This window comes from Gopherus flavomarginatus, chromosome 1 (assembly GCF_025201925.1).
Source record: "Gopherus flavomarginatus isolate rGopFla2 chromosome 1, rGopFla2.mat.asm, whole genome shotgun sequence".
NCBI lineage: Eukaryota > Metazoa > Chordata > Testudines > Testudinidae > Gopherus > Gopherus flavomarginatus.
Window position 1 is genome coordinate 6,680,910 of NC_066617.1, and position 23,466 is coordinate 6,704,375.

The 23,466-nt window shown below is 46.5% G+C and overlaps 1 protein-coding gene across 5 annotated transcripts in view; it reads left to right on the top strand.

Annotated features, from left to right (window-relative positions):
* The window catches only part of NRF1 (nuclear respiratory factor 1), a 126,703-nt gene that overhangs the window by 84,091 nt on the left and 19,146 nt on the right, over window positions 1–23,466 (top strand). For 4 of the 5 annotated variants that reach the window (XM_050936886.1, XM_050936887.1, XM_050936889.1 and 1 more), the window contains exons 10-11: window positions 237–361; window positions 17,176–17,232. In XM_050936886.1, the coding sequence (XP_050792843.1) occupies window positions 237–361; window positions 17,176–17,232 (182 nt within the window). The remainder of the gene's footprint in view (window positions 1–236; window positions 362–17,175; window positions 17,233–23,466) is intronic. The other variant, XM_050936888.1, reaches the window with a different exon arrangement.

Here is a 23,466-nt window from a genome sequence, read left to right on the forward strand (position 1 = left end):
GTAGAGAGGAAGTTGCTATGACCCACCTTATAGCAATTTCATCTAGACCTTCTCTCACCTGTCTTCCACTATATGTTCACTACACAATCATTTCAGTTCCTTTGGGCTGCTGAGAGCTCTCACCCCCCTGACATGTGTGATCTCCTTCTGTGGCACTTGATTAAAGCCAAACACATGAGAGCTGAGTTACTCTTTCTTTTTCTAATCATTCTTTTTCTTGTCCCTTCCACCTGCAGTGAAGCAGCCGCCCATGCTGTCGCCACGCTTGCGGAAGCCACCCTTCAAGGGGGAGGGCAAATCGTCCTGTCTGGTGAAACTGCCGCAGCTGTGGGAGCGCTTACTGGAGTCCAGGATGCTAATGGTAAGAGTAGATAAATATTTAATTGAATTTCATTTTGGTTTCCACTTCAACCCTCAAATCCTGACTGACGGGATGAGTCAGAACAAACTCAAACTATATGAGAAACAAAGGGAGAAAGTCCCAATGTGAGCTGTAACAGACTAGGAGTTTTGCTTAGCAAGAAGGTCCTGTTGATCCCCCCCAAGGGAAAGTTACCTGGGATTTTGGGCTTTTTTGCTGTAAGGAAGGCTTCACCACTATGCAGCGTCATGAACCAGGTTACACCTCTTACCTTTTAAAAAGGTCTTTGTTGGCCTTGGAATTTGAGGTGGCCTCGGAATTTGGCTGAGAGTTGACTGCAAGGGGATACCTTACAGGGTTTCCTTGCCATCTATGGGACTTTTTCACATGCTCCTCTTTGGCTGCTGAACTATCACTATGATGCTGCGTATCTGTGCTTTGGTGGCACCTTCCACGCTAGTGAATGCATCCCTACTCTTTCTATTTTCTTCATAGCACAAATCGGGCTGTTGCTTGCTTTCCTTGTAGGCCTTTCTGTGGTACACCTCACAGTATCTGAGTGCCTGTTCTGAGTGGCGTCTACTGTAATTAGCCAACCATAATTGCTGCCTTGGTAGGGTTATTAATATTACCAAAGTGCCTAGAGACCCTAATCAGAGTCCTTTGTCCTAGGCAAATATCAGCATTTGTAGCTAATACTAACTAGCCACATGTAACTGTCCCATGGTCTTGTTCTGCCTTTGCTCAACTGCCAAGGTAAATGAAGCTTTGCTTTCCGAATTCAGGGATGAAATGCATTAGTCATCAAAAATACTTGATAATGCAATTGAACTTCTGTTTACCCGTCTGCACCTAAGAACTGTGTGACATGTGTTCAGTTATATGGAAATGCAGTTTTAAAGGATTGGACTATTTTAAATATTATAAATGCCAAAGAAAAAAGTAGTGGATTACCAGGTTGCAAAGTGATGGCCATTGTCTTTTGGTCTGTTCCATACCTAATACAGCACCTTTAATAGTTTACACCTCATGTTTGACCTACCTTGAAATAATTGGTTGGGAATGTTCTTTGTGTTCTAAAACATCACCATTCTGTTGTCAAAGAACGCAATGGAAAAAACAATAGCAACTTTCACTAATGTTGCATTTGGCTTTGTTGCTATGGAGTCAACCAACCTGAAGGGGTAGCACAAATTAACCTGCAAACCATGTTTCTGAAACTGTTAACGAGGATGCTATTCCCCTCCAAAAGTAAAAGAAGCCGCAGAATTGTGTTGGGTAGTGCTCTACCAGCAACCTGGTGCGAAGGTTGTAGGGAATCTGTGTTTGTCAACATAAAGGCCCAGAAAGAAGTGACCTTTTGTTTTCAAGCTTCCAGGAAGGTTTTACCATCAGTCAGATTGAGAAAAGCTCATTGGTGTCCCTTTTAAGAATAAAAAGTGGGTTAGCAAATCTGTCAGGCATGTTCCCTTTGGTCTGTTCCCAAAGTCCTTCCATGCTTTGGATTCCTCTGGACAATTCCTCCCACCCGCCTCAGGACCTGAGTCACTCTACCTCATTCATCCAGCATTAAAATCATTTTAATGTGAGATAGTCTCTTTCCTAAATGCATTGTAAATCCCATCTGATTTCAAAGTCTGCTATAAAAACTGTTTGCATTATTTTTCTCTAGTCAGAACTTCACCCGCAATCCCTCCCCTTGTTTCCTCTCCTCTTTGATTGCTGTAATCTCTGGTGGCATTAAAGGGAAGGTCTTTGTCTCTGCAGTAGTCCTTGGAAGCACCATGTAGTTAGTTTTATTATGTAACCAGCCAATACGTCTCCCTGTAGGGATGGATGGCGACTTTGATATCAATTCCCGCTGTCTGCCCAGACTGCCCTCCATCCCTAGACAGGGGAGAGGAATTTTCAACTTCCATATTGCCATTCAAAATTTGTTTCACCCTTCCCCACCATATGCATCTAGCTTCTTTTAGTCTGAGTTCTCCTCTGGTTTCAGAGTAAGGATCTGCCGGGGTATAAACATTTACTCATCTGATGCAGCCAATCAGTATAAGCTGTTCAGAATGCAATTCCATCAGTGGGAGATTAAATGTGAGTGATTGGATGTGATTGGCTGCAGCAAGGAGAAGGGGGATATATCTTAGAACAGCGACTAAATTAACCTGAAAATTCTCCTTGCCCAGTGATTCTAACAAAGACTGAACTTATTAATATTTCCAGTAAATGTTCCTCTCTAAAAGTCCATTACCCTTCTCTAGCTCCTGTCATGCCAGAATACCAAAGCACTTTACAAACGTTGATTTCCATACCTCTCAGGGAGGTGGTGATGTGAAGTTTGTTACGCTCATTGTATTGATAGCGAAATGGAGACAATAGTGTTTAACTGACTTGCCCAAGGTCACGCAGAGAGTCATTGACAGAGCAGGGAATAGAACTCAAGTGTCCTAACTCCTATTCCTTTATTTCAGCCACTAGATGTAATTCTTCCCTCCTTGCTTGGTTGTGCTTTGTCCCTCCATTATATTGTTGTTTTTCCATCTATTGTCAGGAAGTGATACCCCTATTTCAGGAGAAAAAGGCTGATTATAAGGGGGAAACTTTCCTTTGTACTTAGACACCTCAGGAACTAGAGCTGAATTCAGTATTGCCAGAGGTAGAGTGGCTGGTAGTGTTGCTGGACTGAAAAAGGGCTGTGGATAATGTTATGAGCAGTAACATTTATAGCTAAGGGAAATCAAATCTCCTGCTTCACTGCAGTGTAAAACTGTCTCAGTGCATGATGGGTTTTTCCTTCTTCTGGAGTGTCTGGTATTGTCAGTCAGGATACTGGAGCTGATGACCCAACAGTCTGAGCTGTTGCCTCAAAATCCCATGTTCTTAAATAATTGGAAAGAAAATATTGCAATATTCTAGACAGGCAAATGGAACTGTAGTGAAATCTGTGTGTAAAGCTGGCTGGAATTGGAAAGGGCTCTAATAGGAGAAAATGGACTGCACTGCAGGCATAGGGCAAGGGTTAAACACCTGCTAGCATGCAGAAGGGGAAGCATTTTAATTCACATGGAGATGCAGTAGCTGATGATAGGAGCCTGACCAAGCCTGTGTTTAGATTAGGGCTGTCAAGTGATTAAAAAAATTAATCGCAATTAAAAAAATTAATAATGATTAATTGTGCGGTTAATTGCACTGTTAAACAATAGAAGAATAAATACCGTTTATTTAAACTTTTTTGGATGTGTTCTACATTTTCAAATATATTGATTTCAATTACAGCACAAAATAAAAAGTGTGCAGTGCTCACTTTATATTTATTTTTGATTACAAGTATTTGCACTGTAAAAAAACAAAAGAAATAGTATTTTTCAATTCACCTGATACAAGTACTGTAGTGCAATCTCTTTATCATGAAAGTTGAACTTACAAATATAGAATTATTTACCAAAAAAACTACATTCAAAAATAAAACAATGTAAACTTTTAGAGCCTGCAAGTCCACACAGTCCTACTTCTTGTTCAGCCAATCACTCAGACAAACAGTTTTACATTTGCAGAAGATAATGCTGCCAGCTTCTTGTTTACAATGTCACCTGAAAGTGAGAACAGGCATTCTCATAGCACTGGTGAGCCGGCATGGCAAGATATTTACGTGCCAGATGTGCTAAAGATTCACATGTCGCTTCATGCTTCAACCACCATTCCAGAGGACATGTGATGACGAGTTCTGCTCAATAACAATCCAGAGCAGCGTGGACCAACATATGTTCATTTTCATTATCTGAATCAGATGCCACCAGAAGGTTGATTTTTCTTTTTTGGTGGTTTGGGTTCTGTAGTTTCCCCATTGGAGTGTTGCTCTTTTAAGACTTCTGAAAGCATTCTCCTCACCTCGTACCTCTCAGATTTTGGACGTCACTTCAGATTCTTAAACTTTAGGTTGAATGCTGTAGCTATTTTCAGAAATCTCGCATTGGTTACCTTCTTTGCGTTTTGTCAGATCTGCAGTGAAAGTGTTCTTAAAACAAACAACATGTGCTTGGTCATTATCCAAGACTGCTATAACATGAAATATATGGCAGGAATGCGGGTAAAACAGAGCAGGGGACATACAATTCTCCTCAAGGAGTTCAGTCACAAATTAAATTAAAGCATTGGTTTTTTTAATGAGTGTCATCAGCATTGAAGCATGTCCTCTGAAATGGTGGCTGAAGCATGAAGGGGCATACAAATGTTTAGCATATCTGGCATGTAAATACCTTGCAATGCCAGCTACAAAAGTGCCATGCAAAAGCCTGCTCTCACTTTCTGGTGACATTGTAAATAAAAGGGCAGCATTATATCCTGTAAATGTAAACAGACTTGTTTGTCTTAGCCATTGGCTAAATAAGAAGTAGGACTGAGTGGACTTGTAGGCTCTGATGTTTTACATTGCTTTGTTTTTGAGAGCAGTTATGTAACAAAAAAAAAATCTACATTTGTAAATTGCACTTTCACAACAAAGAGATTGGACGATGGTACTTGCATGAGGTGAATTGAAAAATATTATTTTGTTTTTATCATTTTTAAAGTGCAAATATTTATAATAAAAATCATATACACTTTTATTTCAGTTACAATACAGAATATAATATATATGAAAATGTAAAAAAGCATCCAAAATATGTAGTACATTTCAATTGGTATTCTATTGTTTAACAGTGCGATTAAAACTGCGATTAACCGTGATTAATTTTTTTGAGTTAATCACATGAGTTAACTGCGATTAATTGACAGCCCTAGGTTAGATGGATAGGGACAGGGAGACAGACTCTTGAAGATTGTCGGAAAGGAGAGACTGCAGCACAGCCAGGCAGTGCACTTCCCATTGACTGGATCTCTTCACGTTTCAGTAGGATGACCAGATGTCCCGATTTTATAGGGACAGTCTCAATTTTTGGGTCTTTTTCTTATATAGCCTCCTATTACCCCTCCAACCCCTGTCCCGATTTTTCATATTTGCTGTGTTCCAACCTCCCTTTTTAAATGGATCTGGGGCTTGAGATCATCTTTGGTTATGAAGTTTCTCAATGAGGTTTCATTTTTAAATTTTGGAGAATTTTGTGCCTGCATATTCTTTAAAGAGGGCCATAACTGTACACCGCCTTGGCCAGGAGGTATAATATTCCAAAAGCAGACCAGAATCCCTGCCCCACAGAGCTTAGTCTAATAGCATCAGTGAGTCCATTATATAACATTTTACCAACACAGAGTGGCCAGTGGTCATTACAGCTGGAAGGCTTTGCAGAATAAATGGCTTTTTCAGCAGTCTGGAAGAAGAGGAAGGGTTGTATGAGTTAACTTGTAGGGATTCCCAACTACAGAGCGTGAGTTAAAAAACACATGAGTTTGAGAGCAGGAGAAGGAGTTGGGGCTGTCAGGAAGGAAGCCTGCACTGATCTTAGAGCGAAACAGCTGAGGGCAAACTGGGGAACTAATTACAGTGACTTGAGCTGGGTGCAGCCAGTGTGCATCTCCAACCCCCAAAAGATCTCTGCTGATGCACCTCAATCCTGACTGGTAGCATCCCCTGCTCTTCCATTCCACTTATAGCTTAGCTGGTGCCCCTCAGTTCTGACGTGTAGACACTTCGCTTTTCCAGTCTAGGCATCTGTGTGGCTAGAAGGACAGCTAATCATGCTAATTTGTCTGCTGGTTTTCTGTCCTGGGTGCAGATGGGCATGAAGATGAGCCTGCCAAAGAGATGTAAATTTCTCAATAACAATTTTCAGCATGACCGAAGTGAGACAGGCTTACAGGCGAGGGTGAGGCAGGATTATCAGGCTGTGATGAAAGCAGGGAGAGAGCATTAGGCCTGTTTGACGTGAGTAAAGGGGGATTATCAAGCCCTGTGCTTTTTCAAACAAAGGAAATAGGCCTCTGTACAGAAGCATGCCTCACAAGTTAGCATAGGGTAAACAGGCATTTAGATGGTTATTTCTCATTTCAAAGGGGCGGGCACTTGCAGCTTTATACCACCACATGAGGGCAATTAGCGATGTGATTGAGATATAAAATCAGATGGAATGCAGCAAATTTCCTCTGCTTGCTTGAGGGATCTGTACTTCCGGGGCAAGATCAAACTAAGCAACAGCCACCAGGTGGAAACCTGTTTCTGCCACCACGTAAAGGGCTGTGCGGATGAGATCCAAGAGAGCGTCAGTGCAGCAGGTGGCCCTCCAGACATGTGGGGACAGTTAGGGTCCTGTCAGGCTCTGTACAAACTGTTACAATTCAAAGTGTGTCAGGGAAAGGAGCCTGGGGCCCATTGTGTGCATCACCCAAAGACTAGAGAATGAAAATAAAGATCAAGGAACTAATACGTACAACAAACTTGAAGAATGAGAAACTACCTGTGTTTGCCTTTGAGTGCCTCAGGGGCAGGGAGGTGCAGAGCATTGATGATCTGGTTATTGTGGTGGCCCATGGTTATCTGGTTATTGTGGTGGTACAATAAAAACCGAAGGGAAACTTGCACATTAATCTGGTGTAAACACCAAACTACCTTTAAAAATATATTTTCCTTGAAAGTCTTAATTTCCCGGAAAATTGCCCAAATGGGGTGTTGAGCGCAGCGGGGGAATGGCCTAATTACAGATATGTGGACAAAAGAGAGAGGCAGAGTTCTTGTAGGGTCTGAGAAGTAGTAGTTTGAATTAATGCATTGAGGCAGGGGGATTCAAACATGGTCTGAAGAAGTGGCACGGAAGATGATCGTAGCAGATGCCTTCTGAATGGACCAGACGAAGGGAGGGGCCAGCATTTTCTGTGTCAGGTGACTGGCAAAGATTTGCATTGGCTACTTTCTGCATATGCTCGCTCACTCTATGCCTGCACTCCTTCCCCGCTGGCATCCAAAACCAGGAGAAACCACAAGGTAGACAGGAAGTCGCTTCTAGCATGATGAAGGAATTGCAGTCTTCTGATCACATGCAGCAAATAGCTCAGTGCTGTCTGCTTCCTCTGCTGCACTGACTCCCAGCATTTCAGTGAAAGATTAGCTACGACTGGGCCTTTTGATGCTCTGGTCTGAGGGTGGGAAGCATTGCCTGAGAACTGGCTCAGTGGCTGGGATCCCTATTCCACTGGCACTGTCTGTGTTGCTGGGCCCTGCTAGCACAGAACCATGTTTGCTCCCCTTTGCAAGGCAAACACTGCCACTTTAAAACCCAAGATGCTGGATTGCATGTTCTTGTCACTGCCCCAACTTGCTGTTGGGCATTAATCTTTGCCAGCGCTGATTGTACCCCCAGCATAGGCTGGCGATTTGGCACTGGGCTGCCCTCCTTTGCTTTGACAGGATAGGACTGGTGATGAGATGGCTGCTGCCATTAATATGTGTCTGCCCATCAACTGGGGCTAAAACAGTCTTGCCGAGAACTCTACCGTGTACTGCCCTGGATACCTCCTTTCTCCTTTAATCCAAATACCTTGGTCCCCCAAGAACAAGCATGGGCATGTGGCAGGCCCGCATGCTCTAAGCAAGCTTTTCCTAAGGCCTTGATTACAACAGACAGGGAGGTTTTGTCTAGTGGTTAGAGCAGGGACTGGAGCTAGAAACATAGGTTCCATTCCTAGGTCTCCTGCTGTATGACACTGGGCAAGTCGCTTACCCTTTGGGTGCCTCATTTTACTCTGGGTGTAATACCCGCTTGGGGGACTGTTGTCTTAATGGACTGTGCTGTGCTTTGAGATCCTTGGATGAAAGGCTCTTTATAAATGCAAAGTGCAGCTGATACACCTGCTTCCATTTTCTTCTTTCCACTATCATCAGCTTGGTGGGAGTGAGGAGTGTCATCTGCCAGTTTGGGTGCTTCTGTCACACAAATGACTCTGCCCCAGCAGCTCCCTTGAATTCTCAGGCTGCCTTTTTTATCTCTGCAACCTGTGTTTGAATCAAGTCATTTGCAAGGAGAGAGGGATTGGCCCTGTAGGGACATCTGTGGTCATCTCTTGCTTGGATTTGTGTTTAATTATCTATTGGGTGCAGTCTGGTACATTTTAAAGACACACACCTCTTGCTTCTCAGGCATCCCTGTGAGCCATCGATGGTTTACAAGTTTCTAGAGAGGAGGGTGAACTGTCAGCAATTGGAAGGCCCCACCAAGCCCCTTTTCAGCTTGAACGCTGCTTGGAGCATCTCTAGTATCTTTGGGGTGACCCATGCCCTGCCAATAGTGGGGAGTGGAGTGAGGGCAGCCGGCTTCAGTAGTGTTACTGAGCATGCTCAGTGAGCATGCTTAGTACAAGCCAAGCAGCAAATCTGGGGAGGCTACCCTGCCTGCCCCCACCTCGTGTGTCCCCTTTCAGACTTTCCCATCAGTACAGTGAACTATATACCTTGTTTGAAAACATTGCTTCCCAACTCCCTGATGATCTTGTAGCATCTCCCCTACCTCCCTTCTCCCTTGCCCTCCCTGTTCCTCCCCCCCGCCACCGCAAAGAGTTTTGACATCCACTCCTATTATCAGACAGTTGAGACTTAGTCCCTCCAGCTGTCACAGCTGATGCTGCCTTGGTTTAAGCACAGGGCCATTTACCTTCCACGTGTCATGAATTAGGGGAAATGGACAGGCAGGCTGGGTCTGTTTAAAAATTCAAGCTGATTACAAGGCATTAACATTACATTTAAAGAAATAGACAGCAGCCCGCCTCGTTCATCATCACTGCAATATGTTCCCCTTTGCTCTGAGCTGGAAGAGAGTGCACTGATATCAACGAGATGTCGGCATCTACTTGGGCCCCTAGCTTTATGTGTATCTTAAAAATCGCAGCTTGTGGATTTCATTTCTGCCGGGAGATTTAAAAGCCATTCTGCTTCCCACACCCTAAATGTAACCACCATTTCTGTGTGATCACGCTAGAAAGAGTTCTGGCTCCTCAGTGCAACTCCTTTCTTCCTAGTGACGATACACCCAGTGTCACTAGCGCTGTGATTTTTCCAGGTTGCTTGAAAGAGCTACGTGTCCAAATCCTGTTGAATTACAATGGGATTTGGGTGCCTAACACACTTAGGCAACTTTGACTAGTCAGTCTCTGACTTTTGCCTGAGGAGGAGTGATGATGAGGGAGCAACCTTATTTGGGGGTGGGGAATGATAGATGGTTGAGTTGGCATTTCTTGCCAAGTGGTCTCGTGTGGACACACACAGCTAGATGGACAAATGTTTAAAAAAAAAAAAAAAAGTCCCTCAGTAGAGCATCCCAGTCCCAGGACTGCATGGGTCCATTTTCAGGCAATTGTGACCACAAGGGAGCTGTAAGTGCTCAGCGATGTAGAAGGGGTCGTACTGCTGCTTCCCTACAATGGTGGAGCTGGATGGTGTCATCCCAATGAGCTGCACTAATTAAATAACGAAGGGCAATTTGCTTTGCAGTGCTTGGGCTGCACTGTGCCTTGTTGTAAACATAGTTATAGTCAGCAAAGCAGCCAGTGGGGCATTCCCTCCCTCTCCCATAACAATGGCATCCAGAGTCATTTTGCTTGGCTCACAAGTTCAGAGCAGGATTTGTCTAACCGTGGCAGTAGAACAAGATCAGCCCCAAAGCTGCCCCTTAAATTCCAGCCAAGCTCTCTCTGCTCTGCGTGCTTTTAGGAAAGAGAGGGCACTGTTCCTGACTCTAATGCCAAATATGATTACAAACATATATTTGTTGCTTGTTTCAATGCCCAAAATGTGCTCAGGGCTCCCCAAACATGTAGGAAGACACAGTCCCTGCCCCCAAAGAGCTTTCATTCTGATAGCAGCCACCATGCAAACACGTGCCCCTTCACTCAGTCTTCTCCACCACTCTCACTGTCCGAAGTTCCTTGCCCACCGTCCTTTGTCGTCACTCATCAGGCAGCCTTGAACAAGTGCTGCAGTAGCCCCCTCCCTTGTTCAGGGGCCCAGCCAAGCTGCCTCCATGAACAGACAGCTGGTGCGGTATCTAAGGGAGTTCCAGCCCACAAGAGGGAGATGTGGATTCTTGTGCTCTCTGATCCCTGCTGATCCTCTGGTGTCTGGGTCCTGCATAGAGGAGAGTGAAGTAGCACCTGCTGCTGCTCCTTTTGGTGCAGTTTCAGGCTCCGTGGTGGCTGACCTCATTCCTGGGAGAAGCAGATTTTCTTTTCATGTTGGGGGCCTTCTTCTGGGCCTTGTACACCCTTGGCTGCATTGTCATTTTTCTACCCATACTCTCCCCTTGAAGGCAGGGTTGACTGAAGTGATGCCGAGGTATAACCGTGGTGCAGCCTGTGGTTACCCTCAATCGGTTCCGATCAGGAGGGGCTCTACCACCTCTGTGCTCTGCGCCTCTATGTTACTGATGAGGCTGGTTGCACTCTGAAATTTTTGATGCAAATAGGCCCTGGCTCTCAGAGTCCTGGCAGGCTGCCCACATGGCTATTAGCTGGACAAAGTTTGGGCATCCTCTGTTTTTAGGAAAAGAGTGAAAAGTCCATTAGAAAATGTTAAGGGGGGTTTTTTTGGTAGAAGAAACATAGTCTAACCTGAGGGCAGCTTTGAGCTCTTTCTTAATGGATGTCAGTGGGAGAGCGATGCAATTTGATCCAAATGGGAAGCTGGCTCAAATCCCAGCAAGCTGTTGTAACTATATAAGGCATCTTACGAAGTGAGACGGTTCCTCCCATAAACTTCCCCTGCAGGCAGAAGAAATTCCTTGTAAATTAAGCTGCAAACAGGGGCTTTCCCAAATACATTTGTTTAATTTAATTTCAAGCACTGAAGCGTGTTTGTACATCTGTCCCTTTAAGAGAGGAATAGCCTTGACATGTATGTTAATTGAAGTTCCTTCACAGTGGAGTCAGACCCAGTCAGTGTAGCCTTCATCAGATCTTTGCCACACAGACTGATTTAAAAACCTTGTGCCCCTAGGACTTAACTAAGAGCCCGATCTCAGTGTGAGCTATCTCACTGTAGTCAATGGAAGTACTCCAGTGAGTAAGGGTTAGAGGTGGGGCCCTAAAACTCTGTGCATGGCATAGTGGTGAAGGCAGCCTGTGTTTGGAATTAATTTTATGAGCCGGTCACACAAGACGTTTGTGCTTCTGCTTTTATAAAACGTATCACTTTCATCCTTTGGTTGCTATTTCCTAGGGTGACCAGATAGCAACTGTGAAAAAATGGGACGGGGGTAGGGGGTAATAGGTGTCTATATAAGAAAAAGTCCCAAAAAATGGGACTGTCCCTTTAAAAACCAGACATCTGGTCACCCTACAATTTCCTAAAGAGTCAAGCGCCATTGCTGGCTTTGAAAAGGGGCTGGATAACATTTCTAGCTACTCGTGCCAAGAAAGGAGTAATCAGTGCTCGTGCCTCAAGGTGCCAGCAGATCATGACAGGGGTCAGGAAGGAATGTTCTGCCACCCCAGTGTACAGCATGGCTAGTTACCACAGTGTGTGGCCTTTGTCTGAATCATTCAGTACCGGCCTCTGCTGGAGATAGAGTACCCAGACCTTATGGAGCAGTCATCTGATAGGATTTTTCAAATCCTAAATGCAAATTGGAAATAGCCTCAGGCAAATTCCAACTTGACCATTCTGTCACTTCCTGGTAATCCATCCTCTTGTGCTCCTCCCCCACCCCCACCCCCACCCCAGATTGCAGCCCAGCAAATGAATGGGGTGAGACTGACATCGGTGGCCAATACCTGCTCTCTGCTGTCATTGGGTGGGTCATAATGACAGGCTTGAATGTGAAGCCATTTTTCTCTTGCCCTGTGACCAGGAGGGGAATGTTCATGTTGCTGCCCCTTGTTGCCTTTGGCAGCAAATCATGCCCTCAGCTGCCCTGTGGAGGGCAGCAGGTTTCTCTCTTGAGCCCGGTGTCTTCCCAGTGACCTTCTCAGCTCATGAAGACAGCTTGGCTTTGCTGTAAAGCAGCTCATGTGACTGCAGTAATCCGCAGGCAGTAAACAGCTGTGTAGGAAGATTGCAAGAGGAATTGGCCTATTTTTCTGCACTGCAGACTTGGACATGAGAACACAAGACTTGGGGCGGCGGCTTCTACTGCAGCACACCCACCTTTATGCATTCTATCCGTGGCTGCACGACACAGCCAATCAAACCCCTTCCCAGAGCCTGTCTTCCCCCCGGGGCTCAGGCTGCTGCGCGTGCTACGCTCTTGGACAGGAAATAAGACTTCAAAATGGCACAGGGGTGCTAATTACTTGGCTCCGCAAGTCCATCAGGAGGGCAGTGTGTTTGGAGCAGTTCCAGATGTCACTATGCAGCCCTTTATCTCTCATAGTGGAGAGGGCGCAAGGGGTTCTGAGTCAGTGTCAAGCTGCAAAATAAATTACAAGATGCAAAAAGTGATTGCTCCTGAGGTTGTTTCCCCTGGATCTTTTCCAGTAAAGTGGGGGGGAGGGGGGAAGCCTAGATCTGAATTTGACTCCATCCTCACCCCACTGAGAATGGACTCCTTTGGCTTCCTTTATTCCTGGGCAAAAATAACTCTTGAAGTAACTTCCTATCCTACATAACTCTTCTGTGGACTCTCAAATAGCCCTCTCTGCCAGGGAGGCTACTCACTAGCTGCTATTCCTAGACTAGAATGTTCTACGAAATAACAGCTGTACACACAGCATCTTGGATTTTGCACCAATTAGGTGCTGACAGTGTGCCCTGTGCTGATAGAAAGTCCTTGCTCCAAGAGCTCCCAGGCTAAAGCACAGACACACTGGGAGACCCAGAGAAAGGACATTAGCTTGGAACTTGTTCAGAATTAATCATGGCACCATTTACTATTCCCATAGCTGGTCTATAGATCAGTCATTTTCTCTTCCTTTTCAAGGAGAGGATGAGTGTGGATCCTCTTGGTCTTGGAGTTCTGAGGATCCTTTAGTTTCCTCATCTCTACCTCCCCTGGTGATTTAAGTCATCAAACTCAAAGCATCTTCCAGGGGAAGCTTAGTAAATATTCATAGGATCCTGCTTACAAGGAACAAAGTGCAGGAGGTAATCATGAACTAAGTTGTCTAATCTTCAGTTGCTGAGACTCTGAGAATAGGTGTTACACGGCAGCTGCAGCATGATTTTCCTAGATACGATCCCATTGATGTGATTCAACCCTCTTCTGGCAGAAGCTCCTTTTATCAGGTAGAGAGTAGTTGTTACCTGCCTCTATAATCTTTTGCTTCTCCACTGGATCTGCCAAAAAATGCCAACAGCATGTGTTTGTGACATGGACAAGTTGTCCACTAGGAAACTGACTAAGACAGTCCCTCAGTTCATAAGTTACTGAACAGCCTTCAGAAATGACCATCTGTCACGACTGGCTAGGACAGATTTGAACAGGAGACCTGTCAGTGAAAGGCTCTTATTTCCTATTCCCCTGAGATGTCCAATTTCTCCCCTGCTAAAACAAATTCTGTGTATTTTCAAGCTCTAGCAGATGCCGATTGATGTGCACAAAACTGTGTGTTCATTGTACTTTAGAATGTAAATGTATATATTTAATTGCAGCTGTATTCATGGCTCTGTTGCCCCTTAACCTCTGAAATCATGGGTGTTTATTTCAGTATAGGTCAAGCCAGATTGGCAGTGATCTTGTTGTAGACTGTTTTGTCTAAGCTCTGGTTCAACTCCATTGAAGTCACTGGAGTCAACGAGTCAATGGAGCTGTCCAGTTACATCCTCAATGAATTTAACCCACTGATAGCTTTTAAATCACAATGTGTCATCTTAAAAAATGCATGTGTACTGAGATTCTCAGGTAAGAATTTCAAAAGCCCCTTAAGTCCCATTTCGAATCTGACAGCACTTGGGAAGTCTAAATGAAAGTTTATAAGAATTAGGATTTTGCATGTGCTATCTCACTTTTGAAAATGGAACTTGGGCTTCTAAGAAGCTTTTGAAAATGTTACCTATCAATATTTACAACAGAATTATTTCTTCAAACTGGGAGTTACTTCTTTCCGTTCATGTATCAATCAGAATTTTTAACCTGTTCTGTTGTCCCTTAAGGCAGTGGTTCTCAACCTTTGCAGACTACTGTACCCCTTTCAGGAGTGGTTTTGCATACCCCAAGTTTCACCTCACTTAAAAACTACTTGCTTACAGAATCAGACATAAAAATACAAAAGAGTCACAGCACACTAGTACTGAAAAAAGTGCTGAGTTTCTACTTTTTACTATATAATTATAAAATAAATCAATTGGAATATAAATACTGTACTTACATGTTAGTGTGATACTTGCGCCTCTTTTTCACTTGTGAGCCTTGTCTGAAGCCCAAGTCCCCCGCCCAGAGCTGAAGCATGTAACTTAGCTTTGTGGGGCCCTGCTTGCCACCCCTAATGCCAGCCCTGCACTTGCGACACCCCTAAACCTGTCCCGCACTGCCCTCCCCGCCAGTGGTTGAAGCCTCCTGGTTGAGAAACACTGATCTAGATGAGCTGAGTACCCATTGGAAGACATCTGTGGAGCCATGGTTCAGAACCACTGCCGTGAGGTAGAGAACAAACAGGCCTGTTATGGAAGGGGCTGCTTAATTCTTCTTTGAGTATTTGTCTGTGTGGATCCCACTTGAGGAGCACATGCGCCCAAGAATCTCAATACCATACTAGCTAACCACACTCAGTAAAACCTGTTGTGTATGGCTTATGACACACAAATGTTGTACGTTTTAGTCACCAGTCCCAGCCTGTAAACCGTTTTTATCAACAGATGTGCAGAGTTAAATAGCAGTAATCAGCCAGAGGCAGTAGCATACCAGAAAGAAATAGCCCTCACCAGCTACACAACAAAGATGCAATGCAAAAAAATGCTTTTTAAAAATGTTGACTGTAAAAATTGTCCCTTATGCTACACCTACTATGGCTTTGAGTCATGTGTTTACTCTGATTTATTGCTTACAGTGCTGAAGGTGTACAGGACATGTACAGTGGGTGATGTGTGCCAAACAGTTAACAGGTTCCAGCCCTAAAAATGTACAGTCTACAGGCAGTGAAAGATTAGCCTGTGACAATCCAGCACAGAACAGAACAAAGAGCAGAGTGTGGTCATTGTAGCAGGAATGTTTTATTGGAAGGGAGGCAGGGGGTGTAGGCGTTAGGGTTAGGTGTTACTTTGGAGGAGAAAAGAGAGGAAGCTTGGACTCTCTCAGTGACTGTCTTCACAAGGAAAAAAGTGTGTTCTTAACTCGAGTTAGTTAACTAACATGAAGCGAAGTCCTAGTGAAGACAAAGCCATTTATATATCACGCCTTCACTAGGATTTTACTTCATGTTAGTTGACTCCAGTTAGCTAACTCCAAAGAACACACTTGTTCCTGAGTGAAGGCACCCACGGAGCTGGTAGAATTCCATGAGAGTGATTCTAGATTCTAGGCTGCTGCATGCTCCACAGTTGTATGCAGTGGTGTTGTGGCTGTGTCGGTCCCAGGATGTTAGAGAGACAAGGTTGGTGAGGTAAAAGATGTTATCTCACTCACCTTCATGTTCCACAGACAAAATTGTCCTTTATTGCGGAGGGGGGACCGAAGAGTCAGGCCCCAGCTGCACTTTTGGATTCCACACCAAATTTGCAGTACAGGCAGGAAAACCTTATTTGATCTCATAGCTATTGAGTGAGGATTAATACAGAACCTCATGATAGCAATTTTACAGCATCCCTCTTCTGCCTTTGAAATCATATACCATTGGATTGGCCTAAGAAACCACACCAAAATGGGGTTCTAAGTAAAAGCAGTCATAGGCACTCACTTACCCAGTGTTTTATCATAAGGAACAGTTGACATGAGCTTATTGCACTGATGAAGACAGATTTACTTCATTCCTAACACACACAAAAATGAGTGAAGAAAAGAACCTGCATATCTTGTCCTGTTTGTCAGCCATGAATGTAGCTCTGTGTGTTAGCAGTTCACTACTGAACAAGCCAGTGAAATGCTCGGAAAGGCATCGTTTAGATGAACCCAGAGAATATCTGGTTACATATTACTCTACTCCCTGAACAATAGTTGCTTTGTACTTTCACGTATTAAGTGCTCGACAGTGTGTGTTAATGTTGGTGTTCATATGTGATCCTAGTGTGTGAAGTGTACCCTGACTTTTGAAACACATTTAGATTTAAGTCTGTTGTAACCCAAAAATATAATTTCAGACTAGTTTATCTTTTTTTTTTTTTAAGTGACTGTTGTGTGAGATGGGGAGAGAACCTGGATTTTAGGAACTCTCTGACCTAGTGCTCTGGGATGTGTAAAGTCCCAGTTTGGCATCCATCTTTGGTCGTGTGTCTGTGTGGTTTTGTTTTGTTTTGTGTTTTGTTTCGTTTTCACCTCACACACACACTTTCCCTGGGAGTGGAGGGGAGATCATTAACAGATGGGGACCACGGCTGTTAGGAACATGCAGCAGCCCCTGCCTGTTAGGTTTCCTGTGGTCTGATTATGTCACTGATCTAAATATTAGCATGAAATCTCCTTTCTGGTGAAAAGTTTTGCACTAATGATCTGCTAAAGGGAGTATTAATACCTGGGATGATCAGTAATAATTGCACACTTCCTGCCCCTAAACTGTTTATGTAATGTAAAATATAGTTAGAAATATATAGTCTAGCGTATCTAATATTTTGGTGATACTCCATATGTGGACACTGAATATGGCTTTTAATTCCATGAAGGGCAAGAATGACTTCTGTTCAGTTGTTGTCCTTCACAAGTGGAGTGAAGAGGGCATATTTCTTGTCCGTACATGGGCTATTCTGGTAATACCATCCCCCTGCGATATTTTTGCCCTTTGTTCAGCATTTTATACTTGCATTTTATTGTCAGGCTTCCTAGCAGCAGACTGTTCAGGTTGCAAGTGGAGGCTAACAGAAAATCCCACAGGTGAGTTAATGTTTGTGGTGGTAGTTTGGGATGTTGGGATAAAGCTGCTGGTTGACGCTATTGCTTGTTTCTGTAGGCATTCTGATCACGTGGTATTTCTTAGCGCAAAGAGGGACACGTCTGTCTGTCTATCTTTTTCTCTCACTTCTGTGAGTGAAGAGTAGTAGAATTCAGATGTAAATGTACCCGTGGGTGTGTTAAATTTGCATACGTGCAGTCAAATTCACAGATACATACTAGTGTAACAATCCTGGGTGTGGGGTAGATATGCACATGCTAATACATTGAGGGCCCGATCCAGCTATACTCCTTGAGGCTAAACGCCTGTGGAAGTTGATGGGATTACTACCCAAGAAAGGAATGAGTGTGACAGGATTGGGCCCAAAATACTATTTCACTAATATACTCAAGTAGCAGCACTTGTGGTGAGGGCAAGAGGGGTGTATGTGTGATATTTTAATTTGTAAGATGTCTGATTCGACATCTTAGAGAGCATGTGCATAATGCGTAAAACACAATAGTTATACAAAGAAAAGCCTCCCCCTCCCCCCTCCAAACGTAAACTGCCACCAACTCATCAGTGCCGAGGAACTACAGTGAGGGCATTGTAGAAAAAACAGAGTCCCCTAGAGATCATCCCGTTTGACCTGTGACAGACCAGTGAACTCCAGTGGGTGTGCGTCCACTCACTTGCACTGGAGTTCACTGGTCTATCACAGATGGATTGCAACTATGTACATACACACACACTTCTCTGTTTGATACATAAACACTCATGGCATATATTTCGCTAACAGTCGTCGTGATCCATGAGGGATAGGTGACCAAGACAGTAGCCCCCCAAGTGTGGGTGCCTTCTCTTCTCTTCTCAAACTATTTGAGAAATGCAATTGTGTGTGTGAGAGATAACTGGAGTGTGAGATAACTGTTAAGTATTTTTTTAATTGTTTTAAATAAATTGAATTTAAATACATTTTAAAATGCCTTTGTGACTTTAAATTACTGTTATGTATATTTTAAAATAGATTTTGTCCTTAAAAATCAAAATAACAGAGCATCACTTTCAGGTGCGGTTCTCCCTTCACACTTCAGAACTTGCAGCTGCCATTATACAAAGGCCCTCTAGAGAATATGGGATCCTAAAGGATATTTTAAATGTAAAACTACACTCAGCTTAGATATAATCTTTACTTTATGGAAAAGCCCTGTAGACTTTAATACAGATTAAACTAATAGATTTCAATAGAAATTTCATAGTATTCCAGAGCAATTGCCCTGAAAACCACTAGAAATTAATAGAGAATGTAGAAGTCTGCACTGTAATTAACATAGTTTTCAGGGAAGGGGTGATTTTAAAATATTTATGGTAAAACATAATGAGACTAACTATTCAGAAGTTTTAAAAACTATAATATGGTACCTTGGCCATTTGACTAAGATCAAACATACCAGGTTAATAGCTGATGCATCCTCTGTTTGGGGACCACAGAGGAATCTCCGCTGCGGCTGATTAGGTGTTTCCCATCTCTAATATCTAGAAAGCTTTGTCCTCATAACACCTTTTAGCCAGCTACCTAAAATATCCTCCACTGCTGTTTATATTTCATTAAAAGAAAACAAAGCTTCAAGTTTCTAACTTTAGTAAAAGTTAGATGTCATGATTCTTTCTTTCTTAGTATTTTTGACTAGGTTTCCTGTATATTTGAATTGACCATGATACAGATGGCTAATCTTATCAGGTTTTCCCTCTTCTATTCTGTAAAGCCAGCTGATCAAGGGAGCTTAGTAGAAAGGTGGGTTAGTCCACTAGACTTTTGGAGTCCTAGGTTCTTCTTCGAGTGGTTGTTCATGGCCATTCAAAGTAGGTGTGTGCGCGCCGCGTGCACGCCAGCCGGAAGATTTTCCCTTAGCAGCGTCCGTAGGGTCGGCCTGGGCGCCCCCTGGAGTGGCGCCATCACGGCGCCCTATAAAGGGGCCCGCCGACCCTCCACCCCCTCAGTTCCTTCTTACCGCCGGTGACGGCTAGCTGGAACTTCTCTTTCGTAGCAAGTTGGCAGTGTCCTATCCTTAATATTTAGTCCATGTATTCAGTCATATTATAGTTAGTTAGATCTTTGTATATAGTTTTTCATAGTTGGGGGTCCCCCCCCCCAGAGTCTTCGTCGCTCACTGGGGCATGCCCGGGTCCCCCGGGTTCAAACTCTGCAAGGACTGCGGGAAACTCATGCCCAAGAGTGACCCGCACTCTGCGTGTTTGAGATGCCTCGGAGAGAGTCACCAAAAGGACTGGTGCTCTATCTGTAGAGGCTTCCGCCCGCGAACTCTTAAGGACAGGGCTCAAAGACTTAGAGTCCTCCTGATGGAGGCGGCCCTGCAACCACCCTTAAACCTAGAGCCAGCCGAGGCAAGGCCCAGCACGTCGTCCTCGGTGCGGAGTGCCCTGGCATCGACATCAGGACTTAGGGCCCAGCCCAAGTCGTCGAAAACCTGGCACCGGACAGAGTCGGGTCATAGGAAGTCAGCCTCAGTGCGGCACCGCTCACCTTCGCCGGTGCCCGCCAAGAGAAAGAAGCCGGTGAGGGATCGGTCACCCCACCAGGATCTGAGGCCGACGCCGTCCGCAGGTGTAAGCGGACAGGCTGGACTACAGCCCTCCGCGGTTCTGTCGACTCCCGCACCACAGAGAGGGCAGTCGAGTCCGGACCAGCCTAACTCCCCAGACCTCAGTGGAGACATACGCCCCCCGTCGATGCCGGAGGTGTTCGAGGCGGCCTCAGACCTAATGGGCCTACCGGGACCGGCATCCCCACATCGTAGGGAGTTGCCTACTGTGGTCCGTCCACCAGTACAGTCTAGAGGCAAGCTGGCCATGCTGTCACCTCCCTCCCCCCACCGCACTGTGAAGGCGGCACCGGACCGGAGGAGAGGCTCCCTGCTACCTCCGCACCGTTCTCCTTCGGCACCGGGCACTGCTCCCTCCAGGTCCTCCTACTTAGAGACCTCAGATTCAGAGGCAGACTCCTATTGCTCCAGCTGGTCGCGGAGCAGGAGATCGGTTTCAGGGGTGAGCCACCAATGTTACCCGCAGTGGCAGCAACAATGGCAGCCGCCCTTGCAGTGGCCGTTTTGGACTCCCTGGGCCTACCATCAGTCGGTAGGCCAGGCGTTTGGCCCTCGATCACAGTCGGCTTCGGTGTCGTTGACGTCGATGGCCCCAGCGCAGCTGCCTCCCCCACCGGCACTATCGCCAGGCAGGGGTGTGCCATTGTCAGGTTCAGCACCCCCTAATTGGGCAGCGACACCAGCAGCGGCTCCAGTTCGGGCTCCGCCGGCACTGCATGATACACCAAGTCGCTCACTGGCGACCCTGGTACCGGCCGCAGTGCCACATTTAGACTCAGAACCGGCACCGCAACCTCAATACCGTGTGCCGCAGGACCCTGAGGGGCTGCATGCACCGGAGGAAGGGCCATTCCATGTAATCTCATCGTCGTCCCCGGACGAGGCAGTCTCGGGCACAGCTGCAGCACCGGCCCTAGAGGACACTCGAATCCTCCAACAATTGCTTCGGCGAGCAGCTCAAAGCCTCGCAATCCAAGCGGAGGAGATCAAGGTGGACGTGGACCCTGTAGTGGACATCCTGTCCCCCTCAGGGCCATCCAGGGTGGCCCTCCTGCTGATAAAGACGATAGCGGATACGTCCCTCACCCTATGGCAAACACCAACCTCATTGGCCCCTACTGCCAAGAGGACGGAGCGGCGCTACTTCGTCCCCTCTAAAGGGCACAAACACCTGTACACCCACCTTCCCCCTGACTCCCTGATAGTAGACGCGGCTAACCAGCGGGAGTGTCAGGGGTTTCAAGAGTCAACACCAAAGAGCAGGGACACAAAAAGACTTGAGCTCTTTGGAGGAAGGTGTACTCTATGGGGGGTCTCCAACTCCGCATTGCCAATCAACAGGTAATAGTAACCCTATATGGCCACAACACGTGTTCGGCCATGTCGAAGTTTGCGGAGCTCCTTCCCCAGGACTCGAGATCAGAGTTTTCTGTCCTAGTGGAGGAGGGCAAGCTGATCTCTCGAGCCTCCCTCCAGGCCGCCTTAGATGCGGCGGACTCAGCCTCGCACACCCTGGCCACAGGGCTGATCATGCGGCGGGGAGCCTGGCTCCAGGTCTCGGGCCTGCTCTGTGAGGTCCAGCAGATGATTCAAGACCTCCACTTCGAAGGACAGATGCTGTTTTCAGAGAAAACAGACAAACGTCTCCATAGCTTAAAGGACTCGAGGGCCACGCTTCGCTCACTGGGCTTGCATACCCCCGCGACCCAGCGCAGACAATTTAGGCCGCAGGCGGCCCCTCGCCTATACCAACCACAGACTCACCAGGAGCTGGGGCGCAGGCGGGCAGAAATGGCAGGAGGTGTCACCAGCGCCACCCCTCTGGCCAGGTGTCTAGCCAGTCCAGACCACCATCTGGGCCTAGACCCCTATTTGATGGTACAGTCGAGGACAACCTACCGATAGAGACTCTGGATCCTTCCACCCCTACCTTTGGGTCACGTCTGTCCCACTTCTACCATGCCTGGTCCCAAATTACGTCGGACAAATGGGTGCTCCACACAGTAGAGAGGGGATATTCTATCCAGTTCTCCTCCCTTCCACCCCACCAACCCCGCTCCCTGTTCCTCTTCAGGGACCCTTCTCACGAGCAACTTCTAATTCAAGAAGTGAAGTCCCTCATGGAGGCAGGGGCAGTGGAGGAAGTCCCGCGGGAGCTCAGGGGCAAAGGCTTCTACTCCCGATATTTCCTAATACCGAAGGCGAAAGGGGGCCTGAGACCCATCCTAGACTTGCGGTGGCAGAACAAGTTTGTGCGAAAACTCAAGTTCTGCATGGTCTCCCTGTCCTCGATTATCCCCTTCCTGGATCCAGGAGATTGGTATGCTGCCCTTGACTTAAAGGACGTCTATTTCCACATTGCCGTAATCCCCCGACACCGTCGGTACCTCAGATTCATCGTGGCCGACGTCCATCTGCAGTTCACGATGCCCCCGTTCGGCCTGTCAGCTGCTTCCAGGGTCTTCCCGAAGTGCATGGCGGTAGTGGCGCCTTCCTGCGCAGGCGGGGCATCCAGGTATTCCCCTACCTGGACGAATGGCTCATAAAGGGCCGCTCCAAGGAGCAGATAGAGACCCACGTGTTGTTCATCAGGCGGACCTTTCTCAATCTTGGCCTCCTTCTGAACGAAGCCAAATCCACCCTGTCTCCGACGCAACGAATAGAGTTCACAGGAGCGGTTCTGGACTCCACCCACGCCAAAACTTACATGCAGGAGTCCAGGTTCCGTGCAATTTCCGAGCTCATCCTCAGACTGCACCGCACCCCGGTTACCACGACGTGAGTTTGCCTCCGGCTGTTGGGCCACATGGCGGCGTGCACCTATGTGGTGGTCCATACCAGACTCCGGCTTTGCCCGCTGCAGTCCTGGTTGGTGACAGTTTATCGCCTGGTCAGGGACCCCCTGAACTCAGTGGTGTCCGTTCTCCGCTTGGTGCTGAGCTCGCTACGGTGGTGGCTCGACCTGCGGGAAGTCTTCAGGGGTGTTCCCTTTGCTGCCCCGCAGCCCTCCCTCTCCCTGGTTACAGACCCCTCGAATCGAGGTTGGGGAGCACACCTGGGATGCCTCAAGATGCAGGGCTTGTGGTCACTGGAGGACCTCGAGTTGCATATCAATTATCGGAGCTGAGAGCGGTCCGCCTGGCATGTTTGACCTTCTGGTCTCACCTGGCCGGCAGGTGCGTTTCAGTCCTTTCGGACAACTCAGCGGCAGTTTTTTATATCAACAAACGGGGGTGCACGCTCATCTCCCCTCTACAGGGAAGCCCTCGTGCTGTGGGATTTCTGCGTTCACAATGCCACTCACCTGACGGCGTTCTGTCTTCCGGGGGAGCAGAACGGTTTGGCAGACACTCTCAGCCGCTCGGTCCAGGGTCACGAGTGGTCCCTCCGATGGGATGTGGTGCGCTCAATTTTTCAGCTCTGGGACTTTCCCTGGTTAGACCTGTTTGCTTCAAGGGAAAACAGGAAGTGCTGACGGTTTTGCTCCCTCCTGGGCTGCAGTCGGAGGTCTCTGTCAGACGCCTTCCTGCAGACGTGGGAGGGCGGTCTGCTCTATGCCTTCCCTCTGATCCCCCTGATACACAGGGTGCTTTTAAAGATTCGCAGGGATCA